A 16,411-nucleotide genomic window follows, 5' to 3' on the forward strand; every position below is an offset into this window, starting at 1 on the left:
ATTAAAGTTTCCAGTATTTTGGATGACTATGCCAAGATATTTGTATTGTTTAACACATTCGATAGAATTATTTCCTATCTTGCAATTTTCATTAAGGAGTCTACCACTCCTATTGAATATAATAATCTTTGTTTTCTTCACATTTATTTCCATACACCAATCTTTGCAGAATGTGCACAAAGTATCAAGTCTCTTCTGAAGCCCTTCTTTTGAGTCGGATATTAATACAAGATCATCAGCGTATAGTAAACATGGTATCTTTTCATTATCTAAATTGACATTATCATAATTGTTTGACAATATATCTTGCAAATCATTAATAAATAGTTTAAACAATGTGGGACTCAAGATGTCACCTTGTCGTACACCAACATTATATCTAAAAAAATCAGTTATTTTGTCTTCTACTTTGACACACACTTTGTCATTACTAAAGACATTCAATGAAGAGATGGAATATGATTGCTAATAAGGCAACTATCCACCGGAGTTCAAATATGAAGTGGATGTAAGCAATTATAGATAAGATAAGATAAGAAAAATCTATTTTAAGTCGGGTTACATGAAATACTACAAACATAAGCTCTGTAGAGCTTTTTACCGTCATGTAGACAAATGCTTTTTGTAGATAATCGTAAGGCCTTCAACAATGACAAAAACCTGATACTGTAAAGTCGTCTATAAACGGCCCGACATGAAAAATGTGAACAATTCAAACAAAAAAACTAACAGCCTAATTATACATAACAAAACAATTTACAAAATATCAAATATGAGTCGAGACAGGAACCAACGACAACCACTAAACTACAGGCTCCATCCCTGGGACAGGCAAATAAAGAATATGGCAGGTGGATATAAAAACGAAGATGTGGAATGATTGCAAATGAGACAACTCTCCACAAGAGATCAAATGACACAGAAATCAACAGCTATAAGTCACCGTACGGCCTTCGACAATAAGCAAAGCCTACACCACATAGTCAGTTATAAAAAGTCCCGAAATCAAAAATGTAAAACAATTCAATCGAGAAAAATAACGGCCGAATTAATGTACAAAAAACTGAACAAAACACAAATATGTATAACAAAGTAACAAAAGGCAACCACTGAATTACAGGCTCCTGACTTGGGACAAGCACATACATACAGAATGTGGCGGTGTTAAATATGTTAGCGGGATCCCAATCCTCCCCCTGATCTGGGACAGCGGTGTAACAGTTCAACAACATGTTTGTGAGCAACCGATCCCGAAGCTGGGACAGTGGTGTAACAGTACAATAAAATACAACCTGCACAAATCAGCAAATTAACTCAAAAGATCGGTACGAGACACACAAAAAAACTAATATTAAGACAATAGACACAAAGCACCGATATAAGAGTATTTGCAATTACTGGAAGTTTGCTCAAACCTAATTACAACTGGTACTGAAATAAATCATCTTGTTCTCCCAGACTGAGTTATCAATCAGTACACAACGCGCGGCAAAGGATTTATTAAAACAAGAAAAACAGTCTGAGAAACGTCGGTTTTACGTTGTATATAGATATAAGAAGATGAGGTATGATTGCCGATGAGACAACTCTCCATCCAAGTCATAATTTGTAAATGTAAACCATTAAAGGTCAACGTACGGTCTTCAACACGGAGCCTTGGCTCAAACCGAACAGCAAGCTATAAAGGGCCCCCAAAAAATTAGTAGTGTAAAACCATTCAAACGAGAAAACCAACGGTGTCTAATCTATTTAAAAAAACCGATATACTTGCATATAAATCCATATACAATGAAACGGTTTTTGAAAAGTGGACCGTCGAACGTTTTGACCATCGAAATTTTGCAATAGAAATACTAGTTATGACCACAAGATTTTAACAGCCAGTGCAGGACTCGCACGAACGTTAGATTTAGTTAGAGGGGCGATATTCGGACGCGTTTTTTAATTCTTGGTCACCCATGTTTAGAAAAAAAGGGTAGGAATCCAAACAATTTCTGACCAATCACAAATGTTGTTGCAAATTTGACCTTATGACGTCAAAGAATTTCCCATAATGCAATTATTGCATATAAATAAAAAACAACTATTCCAATTGAATAAAAAATATTGCATTCAAATGACATTTTATACCAAGTGAATAAAAACTATTGCATTTGAATGAAAATTATACCATTTGAACGAAAAATTATACCATTTGAATGAAAAATTATACCATTTGAATAAAAAATATTGCATTTAAATGAAAAAATATACCATTCAAATAAAAAAATATTGCATTTAAATGAAGAAATATACCAATTAGATAAGAAATATTGCATTTAAATGAAAAATATAAAATTTTTGCATCCAATACCATGATGCCATAGCAGGGTGCTGAGTCATTATAAATGATATATGTTGCAAGGCTAAACCTTATAAGAGAAAAAACCCTCTTTTAAACTTCGTAGCATTTTTGCAAATTATATTGTTTGCAAGACAAGCCATCCTTATCAATACATGTTTCAGTAAGTAGATAGCACAGCAATAACATTAAGTATATTTACCATCCTCGCTTAAACATTTGTGTTAAAAGCTATATCAAATTTGGTGTTATTTCTACTTTTTGATAAATCAAATTTTCAATTATTTATTTATGTACTATTACTACCCTAAAACAACACAAAAGCAGCATTATGAAATGAAGATTCCAGTATAACAATGCAATTAAAAGTTCTATTATACGGATCACATTTAACGCCATCTACCTTCATAACATGATGGCCTTCTTTACAAAACTGTCATGCAACATGTAAGCGAACATATTTCGACATAATATATATGTATTATGCATCAAATGGTCTGCTAAATACCAATGGAAGACACAACTGTTATGTGTATTGATCAAGAATGTTTTTCTATTAATAGACATGAGAAGTTGTGCAATTTGCATGGTTATTATTAGTTAACAGTCAGTTATAAAATCCAAACAAAATGAAAGTAAAAATATCTCAAAGCGGACTTGGGAATAATAGTGCTTTTCGCCAAGTTCAGTGGACACAAGGGTGTGTGCCGAAATAGGACAAATAAACTATGAATAAGTGTCTGTTTCTCTGTTTATTTATACCTTAACATATAAAAATAAGAAGATGTGGTATGATTGACATTGGCCGGGAAACCTCTCCTGGTAACCAGAGACCACATGGCGTAGAAGTTAACAACTGAACATGCTTGCCAAACTATGTCCTTTACATAAATTTTTCTGGCATTGTGGCACATATGTTTTATGAGGCGTCGTTTTCCTATTTATTCCTTATTTTTTTATATCAAATATTTCTTGATATAAAAATATTGAATTTCTCATATCAAAAAGGAGATATATCAGGAATTTAATGTTGTTTTTATCAAAAAATCCTTTTTTTGATATCAAAAATTTGAATTTTTGATATCAGAAAATCATCTATAATTCTTGATATCAGAAATTCGATACTTTGTTTTATTTAAAAAAAATAATAAATCGAATTGCTGATATAAAAACACTGACGATTTTTTGAAATCAAGAAATACATTTCTGATATAAAAAAAAAAAAGAATTATTTTTGATCTAAAAAATCCTAATTCCTGATATTAAAAAAAGATCAAAAAATATTTTTTTCATATCAAGAACGTGTCAATAAAAGCATCCGAGTTTAGGGAACGAATAACTCAGAGTCAGGCTTCACCAGTGATAAGAAGTTTTGTGTTTAAGGTTTATTCATGTAATATCATGTTTATTTCATTATTTTACCTTACATCGGTTGCCAGTTGTTAATTTCGATATGCATTTTTGTGTTTCACATGTTAAATTTTTTAGGTTTAGTCAATGATTCTTGTAAATTCTCGTTTCGTTTCTTTTGGTTTCGTTTACAATAGATTTGTGCAATCAGGTTTTTTTGAAATTGTTTTGTTAATTTTGTTTTAAGTCTTTTTTTTTTATTTATGTCGCGGATTTAGTAAGTTAGTTCTGTTTGCACGTCTATTTCGTCTTTTAAAGTCCTTTTAAGAGATAATTTTTGAAAGACTGCTTGTTATTTTTATGTACTTCGCCTTGAATAAATCATTTGAATACATTTTTTGGATATAAGATTTTTATGTGAAAGTACTGAAAAGTTTCAGTAGGTTTGACGTACGTTTTCAAAAAATACCATCGTTTTGGAAGCGTTCGTCTGTGTAACCGACTGTCAAATAAGTAAATTTAATTTGAAAAAAATCGAATGCAAAATTTGGGTAAGTATGAATTGTATCAGCTATGTAAAAACAATTCGAGTATTTCGTATATTCGTAGGTCGGCTAATTCCGCTGACACGGCTTCGCCGTTTTGAACTTCAAGTGTTTGAAGCAAAAGTAAATATGTTATTTTTTAAAATAGTTTTCTAAACAAATCATTATATTGTCTTTTGGTGGAACTCGAATTTGGTAATAAGTTAGAAAGGGGTAATTCAGTGCTCATTCAGCTGTTTGTAAAATTTCATCCACCTGAATATTAGTGTAATTTTTTTGGCGTCAAATGATATGAAAAAGCATTTTTTGAAGGCTTTGTAGTCTTAATCATGTTTTAAAAACTTGGAAATATCCTTGACATAAGTACTTTGTTTTTGTTACAAGGGAAACGATGCCATCAATATAATGAATAATATCTTGTAGCAGTGTTCCACATTATGACACAACTGGTCATAATTGGTCAATTGGTTATTTGCATATATTTCCTGATGTTAGGGTTCGTGGATGAGCTTGGATGCTTTTATTGAAACACAGGTAGCCATTTTTCATCCCCCACTCTGTTTTCTGATATCACAAAAAAATATGTTTGATATCAAAAGATGAAAATTTTCTTATCACAAAAATATTTTGATATCAGGAAATCTAAAATTTAAAACTGCCATATACTAGATGTGTCGGAACGACATGAATGGCTCAACTCGCAAAAAAGCTTGAAGCCATTTTTTGGAGTGGACATTTGAGTATAACTGTTATTTTCAATAAATTTAAAAAACTGTCCAAAACCCGCAATTTCAGCAAAAATCTGTGGAGCGGAACCACACGTTACCTCATTATAGTAGGCTCACATACTAAAATTCAGCTCAATATGTGAATTCATTTAAAAAAATTGTCCATATAACTGTTATTTTCACAAAATTCACAAAGTCCAAAGCCCGTAACTTTAGCAAAAATTCAGCGAAGCGGAACCAAACTTTAACTCGATCTATAGCTCATCATAATAGACTCACGTACTAAAATCAGCTCAATATGTGAAGTCGTAAGGGGGAAACTATATGGCCCCGACCATTTTGTGGTACTTTCTTCAACAATAAACATGAACAATTTTTTTTTCTTCTAGGTTGTGTTTATTCTTTTAACTAGTTATAACAATATTTCAATACCTCAGTCATATTTATGGTTGTAATGCATGTGAAAATATTCATACACAAAATAAAGGGAAAGGTGTGATAAGGCCACATTTTGGTCCAATGAATTCGAAAAATCAAAAACTGTAATAAATGAACAGATGAACATAAGACATACGTCTGTTGGATATCAATATTTACATTTTTGAATTTTGTCTTACATATTGGTTTTTGTGGTTCAAATTTCGTAGATTAGAGGAAAACATCATAAACTACCAAACTAATCTTATTTTGATATCTTGTCATTAATTATGTTATCGTTCAAATATGAGCAAGAGCTTTACCCAACAAGATATTTTGCTAGAAAATGTATTTTATAAAAATGTTGACGTGCGTGAAATATCTTTTTGGGTACAGCTCTTTCTCATATATATTTTTTACCAAAATGTATGTGTGTATTTGCAATCTCAGTTCAAATACGTGTGTTAATGACGTCAGAGTGTCATCAACAATGACCAATCTGCACTAATTTTTACCGATTTCAGCAACTGGTTCATTTATCAATAAAAAAGTATAACAAAATAAATACAAAAAGGGGAAAGTCCATGAAACCTGACAAACTCAAACGTCAACTCACGGAACGATTTGAAAATAACTGTCATATTCCTGACTTGGTACACGCATTTTCCAAAGAAAGAAAATGGTAGGTTAAACCTGGTTATATATATATATTTATATATATATATATATATATAGCTAGCTAAACCTTCCACTTGTATGACAGTTGTTTATAATTCCGTTATATTGTCAAAATTGGGTGAGCCACCCAAAAAGACAATAATTAGGATCAATTAAGATAACTTTGAAAGGCTTGAATAGGTTTACATTATTTCAGAGACCCATATATGGCTCTTATCGTGCCATTTCTTTCGATCTTTTTAAAATATTCATTATAGCAAAAATGTAAAACCTAATGAAAACTACAAAATTAAATAGTAAAACAACTCATAAAAGATATGAGCTCTGCTTCATATTTATAGAGAATGAAACAAACCTGCATAAAAATACACAAATAGTGCATAATGATGAACTAGACAGAATTGTGTCTTTGTGAAAGACCTGATCATCTTTATATGCTACAAATATGTTTTCGATTGGAATATCCATCACACAAGTAATTACATAGGTTGCATCTTAATTGATTTGGTGTATATTCTATGTTCTTCCTAATCGAAATATGATATTTGAGCATCGATAAACTACCTGCCTTAATATATCCCCTTTTGAATGAGTGTGCATGATAAGTACTCATGTTTGTCTCAAATGAAAAATGAAAACAACACGTTATAAATTTCATGCGTCCGAATCAGTTTTCTGGATTTCCCTTCATCAGGAACGCTCAAATCCGAAAAGGTATATAAGTATTTCTAGAATAGACTCGTCCGTTAGTTCAGTTTCACAGTTCAACGTATTTGCTCATAAAAACATAACGAAAGTTCGTCAACCTATTTAAATATGTTTAAACTGTTAAATCAATTTGTATTAAATAGGCAGTGACTCCAGCAGTTATAAGAACACTTATTACAATAGACAACCAGTTTTCCCTCAAAAACGTTCTTGTGAATACTGACTCTTGCATCGGAATAAACATTTTGTGAGGATACTTTGCACGATATCTGTTTAAAATGACGACCTTGTCTTGGGTAGTATCAATGTCAAAGATTTTAAGCAAGCCTTTCGTGTGATCATTCAAAATATCATGAGAAAGGGTACATTTCTGCTTTACGCAAGAACCAAGAAACCAGTCTTTACATATGTGAGTAAACGGACAGTGAAAATCACCAAGCAAACATCCCTTGTAATTATAATAACAACAGGGGCCAGTTACTCCAGTTTTTGCCATATCAGCCAGCTTTTTCTGACATTTGTGCTTATAGGTTTCCAGCAGGGAATCATAATTGCCGTCAGTAATGAATCCAATGTCAACTAAAATTTCCCTTGACTGATTGGTTACCAAATTATGATTTTTGCCACAACTTCCATCACATTTATCATCATTGACTATATACTTTGCACAGATGTGTGGATATCGACATGTGGAATTTTTGTGTTCTTTGTCACGATTGTAATCAATACATGGAACTGGAACGAACTTAATGGTTCTTCTGCTAGTAATCAGGTGATCTGAAATATAATGATGAATAATTTCAAATAGTTTTTTTGTACGTCAGAAAATGTTTTGCAATAAAGTAATTACCTTTTATAGACACTGTTTGTTTGTATAACGATACTTTCAGCTATTAATTTAGTACACGGTGATTATAAATTAAAATTATACCATTGATGGATATTCATTACGTTTTACCGTTAAGATTCTATTACATTCACTGCGATGAAGGTTAAGACTACGTCCCATAGTAATGTTCTTTTTAATTAACATTATCGAGATTCCAAGTGGAGTAAAAAATCCTCATATACACGGACTGTTTCCGAATTATATACCCGACACATTTGTAATCCATGATATATATTGTGATTTTTAAATATTCTTTTATATGGAAGTGTGTATGAAATCAAATTTACGAAATTCAAATACACCAGGTTTCTGTATCGAACGTCTGCTCATTAAGCACATTATATTCCATCTTTCTGCGTAAAATAGAAGTGACGGTTTGCATGGTAATTTTCAATGGCCATTTTGATAAACTCTAACATTCTTTACATATTTGATTTTGATTATTTCGCATAGATTTGATTTTGATATCTTCTCCTTAGGGAAAAACATTGACAAAAGAATTCTAGTGGATATCTATCTTCATTTTAAGAAAAATAATGATTCGAAATTATATACAAACTTCAAATTTGTATCATTAATTTTGTAAAAATAAATGAGGCTGAAGATGCCAAAGGGAAAATTAAGAGGTTGAAGAGCAATTGCTATATATTCAAATTAAAGCATCTGGCTTTTTTAATAGATTTCTATATTTAGTAACAAATGCCTGTATGCTTGTAAATATATGACGGAAATGCCTACATTTTCCGTCAGTGTTCCCCATGACCCTAGCTCTATATCAACATATTATCTTACTTGACAAGCTTAAAAACCATGTGGGTATTTTAGAAAGAGACCAACAAAACAAAACAAATCAAAATTACAAAAAAATACACATTAGACAAAACAAACAAAACAAACAATATATTTACCGGTTTCATTGTTAATTGCCGCTGCTAGTCTGCCAATCCATTCTTCTGTAGGCCTGTCTGCTGAAAGGTATGTATATCTTTTCAACGTATCTGGCAACTTGCATTGATCAAGCTTTAATATGATTGGCTTATATCCTTTGTTCTGAATATGAAATGTCTCTGTCACAGTTAGCTCGTATTGGCACCATTCGCTTGCAGAAGAGTTTTCTGATAACAAGAATACTACTTTTATAGAACGTTCAATATTTTGTTCAATATTGTTTACTATGGTATCTCCAGCTAGAAAATCTCTTTCATGGAGGCAACATTTGTACCCTTTACCTCGTAACAATCTGTCTATCTGTAAGGCGACTCGACGGTCTCGATTGTCAGTCTTGTACGATAAGAAAATATGATATGTTTTACCAAGTGGTAAAGAATTTGGTTTAATGGAGTTGAAATCTATTGTTTCACCTGGTATGTCGTCGCCCTCTTGATCCATTTCAAATGGGATTCTCGGCTCGATAATCAATCTGAAAAATATAATATGCTTAAATAGTCAGGAGTTTTTAAATTCATTTTGACTAACCTACATAAACACGTGATACTTAGTTATAATACTTCAAATCAATCAATCAAAACAAAACAAAAACTATTAGGGATTCTATAATTAGTCAGGCGTAGGTCAAATCATTTAAACTTTTCACTTATTTGAATATGGTCGTCAATAGATATAAGAAGATGTGGTATAAGTGCCAATGAGACAACTCTCCATCCAAGTAAAAATTTATAAAAGTAAACCATTATAGGTCACAGTACGGTCTTCAACACGGAGCCTTGGCTCACACCGAACAGTAAGCTATAAAGGGCCCCAAAAAAATTACTAGTGTAAAACCATTCAAACGGGAAAACCAACGGTCTAATCTATATAAAAAACGAGAAACGAGAAACACTTATGAACCACATCAACAAACGACAACTACTGAACATCAGATTCCTGACTTAGGGCAGGTGCAAACAAATGCAGCGGGTTTAAACGTTTTAATGGTACCAAACCTTCACCCTTTTTCTGAAACAATAGTGTAACATCACAACATAGAAAGACACACTATAAAATATCAACTGAAATAGCTTAACTCAATCAAAGGACATATTAACACCATTGAACATACACTGAACAAATAAATTTGACCTATGACACAATGTAAATACAAAATAAATAAACTAAGGGAAGAATAATAAAAGTAACATGTTATATCGGTAAGAAATGTTTAACAATTAAAGAAAAACAATATGCTCGAACAAAAATACCATCCATTTGCAATAACTTTAAACACAGGTAAATGAAAATAATTTTGTTGTTAGGTATACCTGTACAGTACCTATAGAGAAGAAATATTTTTACAAAATAAATAATTTTGAATACAAAATAAATAAACTAAAGGAAGAATAATAAAGGCAACATGTTATATCGGTAAGAAATGTTAAACAATTAAAGAAAAACAATATGCTCGAACAAAAATACCATCCATTTGCAATAACTTTAAACACAGGTAAATGAAAATAATTTTGTTGTCAGGTATACGTGTACAGTACCAATAGAGAAAAGAAATATTATTACAAAATAAATAATTTTGATGTTAATAGTACGAAGTGAAAATTTATAGTTATACCAAACACTTATAAAAGCTGGCATATAGACCAGATATAACCCTGAATAACATTAAATAACAAAAAAGCAATACAATTAGTATCAACAGGTCAAATAAACAAGAAAGTACGATTTGAGAGTACTCGCAGTTACTGACAGCTAGTTTAAAGCCAAAACAATTAATGATAAAAAATCATGCATCAGAGACTATAATCAACTAAAACACATCCCAGGGATTTAGTATGTTAACGTCATGGACAGTCAAAGAAGACATGACTAGTGTAATGCCAAAAATAAATGTATCGACAGACAGTAGGATAGTTAGGAGTTTAACCTCTTTATAGATCTAAACGAACGTGGGTGTGTCTTTATACATCTCACTTGAAAAAAATACAAATTTAGTTATGTTTTAATTTGCTGATGACAAAATCGATATTAGTGCCAATGTAAACTATATTCAAAGATCTAATTACAACATTGGTAAGATAACCTTTACTAATAAGCCTGTTTAAAGGTTCGATGAGTTTACACGGATCACATAGTGATTTCCGCGCTTTAAGTACAATATTACCGTAAAATTTAGGATGTGAAATACCGTTTTTAATCAGTTTTCTACAAGTACAGCCAAATTTACTAATCAAATCTTTGTATCTATGAAAGAACTTAGCAAAAGTTTTACGTAATTTATGGTAACGAAATCCTTGATTTAATAATTTACCAGTGATGCATTGATTACGTTCGTTAAAATTTATGACATCACTACACACACGGGCATAACGAACGAGTTGGGATATATATATACACCGTATGATGGAGCCAAAGGAACATCGCCGTCTAAAAAAGGAAAATTAACAATAGGGAATGAAAAATCGTCTCTTTTGTCGTAAATTTTCGTATGGAGTTTTCCTTTAGAGATTGAAATGTCCAAATCCAGAAAAGGACAACTACTGCTGTTTATGTTAGATTTAGTTAAAGTAAGTTCTATTGGGTAAATTTCGGTAGTATATTTAGAGAACTCTGGATTATTTAACGAAAAAATATCATCTAGATAACGGAAGGTATTGTTGAATGTATCAACCAAATGTAACAATGACGTGTCTTTACTGAGTTTGGTCATAAACTGAGATTCATAGCAATACAGGAATAAATCTGCTATTAAAGGGGCGCAGTTAGTGCCCATAGGAATACCTACTACCTGTCGATACATTCTATCGCCGAAACGTACATATATGTTGTCCAGGAGAATATTTAAAGCTTCAATCATATTTTCACATTTCCAGTAAGTGTATCTAGCATACTTTCCTTTTTCGTTACAGAAAAAGGCTTTATACGAGTTACAGCAAATAAATTTGTAATGAGATTTTTCAAAAGACCATTTAATTAAATATGAAAACTTTTTCTTGATAAGATTGTGTGGAAGTGTAGTATAGAGAGTAGAAAAATCATAACTGTCAACAGAATTAAAAGGACCATCAAAAGCATGTATTTTATCTAAAACCTCTAAAGAATTTTTAACACTCCAAAAATAATTAATACCATTATTTTCATAAGCTCTATTACAAAAGTTAATAACAAGTTCTTTGATAGTAGTAAGGGAGGTAGTTAGAAGCACTGATAGATTAGTAGTAGAACACTTACTAGATGCGGAGATGAAACGTTATTTAAATGGTTTTTTGTGCAATTTAGGTAACCAGTACATAGTAGGGACTTTCAAATGTTCGGAAGAGGCCTTAAGCTGGGTAGTGGCAGTGATATGCTTGTTTGCAATTTGACTCTCTGTGGAGCGTACGGACCTGAATGTAGATGAATTTGTAATTTCGTTTTGGAGAACTTCCGTGTAGTATATGCGTCACACCACCACTACATTATTTGCTGTTTTGTCTGCCGGTACGAACACAAACCGCTTTGCGAGTACTTGGAGTTTATTTTTTATTCTGGAAATGGGAATATCATGGACCCTGTTACTAATTTCAGAATTGTTTTCAAAATGAGATATACGAATATTAACAGTATTCATAATTTTATTCAAATAACTGTCTAGAGATTTTTTATCAGATTTTTCACGTTTACGCCAATTTTAACAGTAGACAGACAGAGCGTCTTTAATGATCTGATGAAACTGTTTCCAATCTATTTTAGATGGAGGACGATATTTCGGTCCTTTCTTAAGAAAACATATATCTGTCTATTCTCCGATTAAATGATTTTTGTCCGAATTCATATTTCTATTTTATGTATTTCCCTGATCTGGGTGTTCTTGCGTTTATTTGTATTGTATTCCTGTCACGTTATGTTGTCATTTTAGCGGTATTTTTAACATTGTCATATAAGCTGGAGGTTTGGCTAGCCATAAAACCAGGTTCAACCCATTATTTTTGCTTAAAATGTCCTGTACCGAGTCAGGAATATGGCAGTTGTTGTCAAATAGTCAGTTTCTAAATATGTTGGCATTTGTTTTTGTTGCAGTTCAGTGTTTCTGTTGTTCTTTTGTTTTCCTCTTATAGTTGATGTGTTTCCCTCGGTTTTAGTTTGTAACCCGGATTTGTTTTCGCTTAATTGATTTATGACAATTGAACAGCGGTACACTACTGTTGCCTTGATTTGCGCGTTACTTGTTCTAGTCATGAATATGACCGTATTATTGATACTTTTCAATTGCCGTTATTTGAGTTAAAGTTATTTCTCTTTGTCTCCTAGTTGAAGAGCAAATGAAAATAAACTAAATACATTTCGTATGTCCGGAGAGCATTTCTGGATTAAGTTTATGTAACTTCAACTTCATGGCAAAATACTTTAAACCAAAAGTTTAACCTGAAACGGGACAGACGAACGGACATCTTGAACAGACGAAAACTCGCAGGGACATATAGACCAGAAAACATAATGCCTGTATGCGTCTTAATAACATTGGAGTTAAAATGACGGAAATACATGAATAACAGACGTGTTGACAGGCTTTTAACTCCTGCTATGCATGTATCATCCGTCATATAATGTCAAATCTATATAATTCGATAGCAAGTGTTTAACACATGACTATGACAAACCGATAATAAGGCTAAATCGATAATCGTGAAGATGGAGTTGAAATGTTTCTAATAAGTCCAGAAACCAAGACGCAGAGCAATTCTCATATTAATGACGTCGACCGTAGAACACGTGATGCTATCAATTCAATCTTTCTTCTGCTTGACCTTTCCGTCTTCTTTTTTTTTGCGTCTACGGTTTGCCTCTGTTAGTTAACTCAACACAATTATAACATGCTCCAACATATTATCACATGTGCTTAGATACCGTAAGAAACTTATTAGGCTTCAGCAGATGGTATGTTACAACTCATTATTGGAAACTTGTAACCATAAACTGAAATTATTGCGTATGCTATTGGTCATAGGTCGTATTTTTGAGTTCATCATCAGCGTCATCTTCAACGACACTCATACCACATCTTCTTATATCTATATAGTGTACTTTGTTGTCGTTATATTAGCATTAGTTATAACTTCAGTGGGATTAGATGTAAGTACTGATGGAAAAAGGGTTAAAGAGTGACTAGCAATAATCAATATGTTTTCTGTCATTAAGAATAAATATAGTTTCCTATGAGTACAAGACCAAGCTGTTAATGGCAAGTGTCTATCATTCCAGACGAAATATATTTTTTCGATAAGAAATTCCATTGCATTAATAATTTTTCGGAGTATTTGTTATTGGAATCTGTGTGTTCGTTTATAAACCTATATTCGGCCGGTATCTTTGATAAGTTTTTCCAACAACTGGGTCGATGAAAGTGGTGGTGAACGTTCCGTCATGGAGGGTTTCACTAGTCCAGTAATCAGCTTTTTACTGACATGAAATATTATAAGAATGCGGTCCTTTAGTGTTCATTTACTATTTATACTGAGACACAATCTGTAAAATCAGATCAGACGACTATACTGATATATAAAGTCGCTAGAGAGTTGAGCACCGACACATAGACTTGGTCAATCAATTCGTTATGGTGACCGTTAAACGCGTGTGCAAGTTCGATTTCAGTCGTTCTTCTTCATAACTCTGTTAGATGTTTTTGTACGGAGCTTTCCCCTGTTAATGAATTTGTTTAATGTGACCATGCACGAGAGTAACGTAATAAGGGCATACGATACAGTTACAGGGGAGGTATAACGTTGCTAACGTAAAATGATATTTTTCACGACGTCAAATTGTGATCTATCGGGAAAAGATGCATTTTCGACAGATTTTTATCATTCAGACTGATTTAACATGAAAACGAGTTCATGGACCCCTCCTTCTAAAAATGACATTTGGCTTGATTATGTATGAAGATTATTTGTGCCAATTTTTATGAACAAATGAAATGAAATTTTTTAAATTGGATAAATATACAGCAAAAAATGCCGTTCTTTGACTCAAATCCTGAAATGTGAGAAAAATGAATAATTTCCAAAGAATTGTTTCACAAATTCAAAGCACACTTATATAGAGTAGATATTCCAGATGCGTTTGCAAAAATCCGCTTGCGTTTATCTTTAAAAAAAACCCCAAAAAACCTCATTTATCGCAAAAAGTAGCACATGAAGGTATATGTTTTATTACATATCTGAATTGACTAATAGCTTGTATGCAAACTTTCGTCAAAAATTCACCGTGGGATCAAAACTGTATCGTATGCCCTTAACTGAGATATGTTTACGCCATTCGATGGAGCAGAAGGTATGCTACTGCTACTGCTGGGAAATTTGAAAAGTTGAAATCCTATCATGTTTGTCATAGATTATCCATCTATGTCAATATCGAGGAAAAGATCAAGATATGAAGTAGACCTTCTACTTTCGGTAGTATCCTTAATCTAAAGTTCACTTGAATATATGAGATGTAGTTTATTGAGTGACAGAACACTTACGAATAAATCACAATTATAACAATAAGGTGATGTGGTAGCTAGTGGTGTTTGCTAGTGAGACAATTATTCATTAGAGACCGACTTAAGGACCAGAATGTAAGCAACTATTTTCACTTTAACATCGGTTTAAATTTCGGTTTATATTTACTGTTTCATACGTTTACTTACTATTATATCTATATACCTTTTCTGGCGATAAAAAAACTGAAAATCAACATCACCACCGCGTTCGATAAAAACAATGATAGCTACTGTTAAATAGAAATGTTTTGCTATACAGGTCACATTAACATAACCTACCTTCTTTACAGAATAGTACAATTCCTAATCTTTATGTACAACATGTTTGTGCGCAGCTTTAATACCAGTATAGATGTTATCAATTTGAATATATTGTATTATGTATTAAATGATCTGTAAATTTAAATATGTAAAACATAAATATCATGTATTGATTAGGAATTTCTATAAATAGTACTGAGGAATTACGTAAATAACATGACTGTTGTTGGTTAAAGTCAAAAGTATTTGAACAAAGAAACATACATAATAAAATCCCAAGGCATAATCAGGAATACTAATGCATATCATCAAGATTATTGTAAAGAACGGTAATGCACAGCGAAAAAGAAATAATGCTTTATGTAAATATAACTACTTGAATGTTCCATGTTTATTTCTCCTTTTCATATTAGTATGCTTGACAAACTGTGTCCAAGCATTGATATGTAAATATACCAAATGTTGCACAATATACTAAAAAATATTAACTAAATTTTTTTATTATAAATTTATATATATACAATTACCGTCGTAAACTGATGTTATTAACAATCCTTGTTACAATATGCAAGCCTTCTTCTATAAATGTTCTAAAGTCAAGTTGCTGAACAGTAGAAAAACGAAAGTAAACTGCCGGGTTTTCTCCTTTACTTACCACTTGTAATACATGCATTTATTAACTAGTTTATATCACATTATGATCTATAACGATTTTAAATATATTTGAAAAACGTAATTGACTCCACTTTGAGTTCTTACCTATGTTTATTATTAAAGTCGTATGATAGTTCAAATTTAACAAAAACGTTAGATTTTATATACTTGAATGGTAAAGTTTTAAGACTACATTATATATAGATTTTCTTTTAAAAGGAAATCCTTTATTTTATCCAAATCTTCAGAAATGTAGTGCTACTTATTTATTGTCTTTCCGTACTCTAATTCGCCGACACATTTTCCGTATGCAGTGGCCATAACTATGACACCTTTCGTTATAAATTCGGCAACCGTACAGTATAAAAAAAGTAA

The 16,411-nt window shown here is 31.9% G+C and overlaps 1 protein-coding gene across 2 annotated transcripts; it reads right to left on the reverse strand.

Annotated features, from left to right (window-relative positions):
• Positions 1-6,375: 6,375 nt before the first annotated feature.
• Positions 6,376-16,052, reverse strand: LOC127719856 (uncharacterized). Of its 2 annotated transcripts, XM_052226195.1 has the most exons (4): positions 15,910-16,052; positions 15,401-15,514; positions 8,565-9,076; positions 6,376-7,544 (listed from the first exon to the last, which is right to left on the reverse strand). In XM_052226195.1, the coding sequence occupies exons 3-4, from the start codon at positions 9,043-9,045 to the stop codon at positions 6,880-6,882; spliced, it is 1,146 nt and encodes a 381-aa protein (XP_052082155.1). In that variant the 5' UTR covers positions 9,046-9,076; positions 15,401-15,514; positions 15,910-16,052; the 3' UTR covers positions 6,376-6,879. The 2 variants fall into 2 exon arrangements, with proteins under 2 accessions (XP_052082155.1, XP_052082156.1); XM_052226196.1 differs by lacking the exon at positions 15,401-15,514.
• Between the last annotated feature and the right edge of the window lie 359 nt (positions 16,053-16,411).

The sequence above is a fragment of the Mytilus californianus genome, unplaced genomic scaffold (genome assembly GCF_021869535.1).
Source record: "Mytilus californianus isolate M0D057914Y unplaced genomic scaffold, xbMytCali1.0.p SCAF_11, whole genome shotgun sequence".
Lineage (NCBI taxonomy): Eukaryota > Metazoa > Mollusca > Bivalvia > Mytilida > Mytilidae > Mytilus > Mytilus californianus.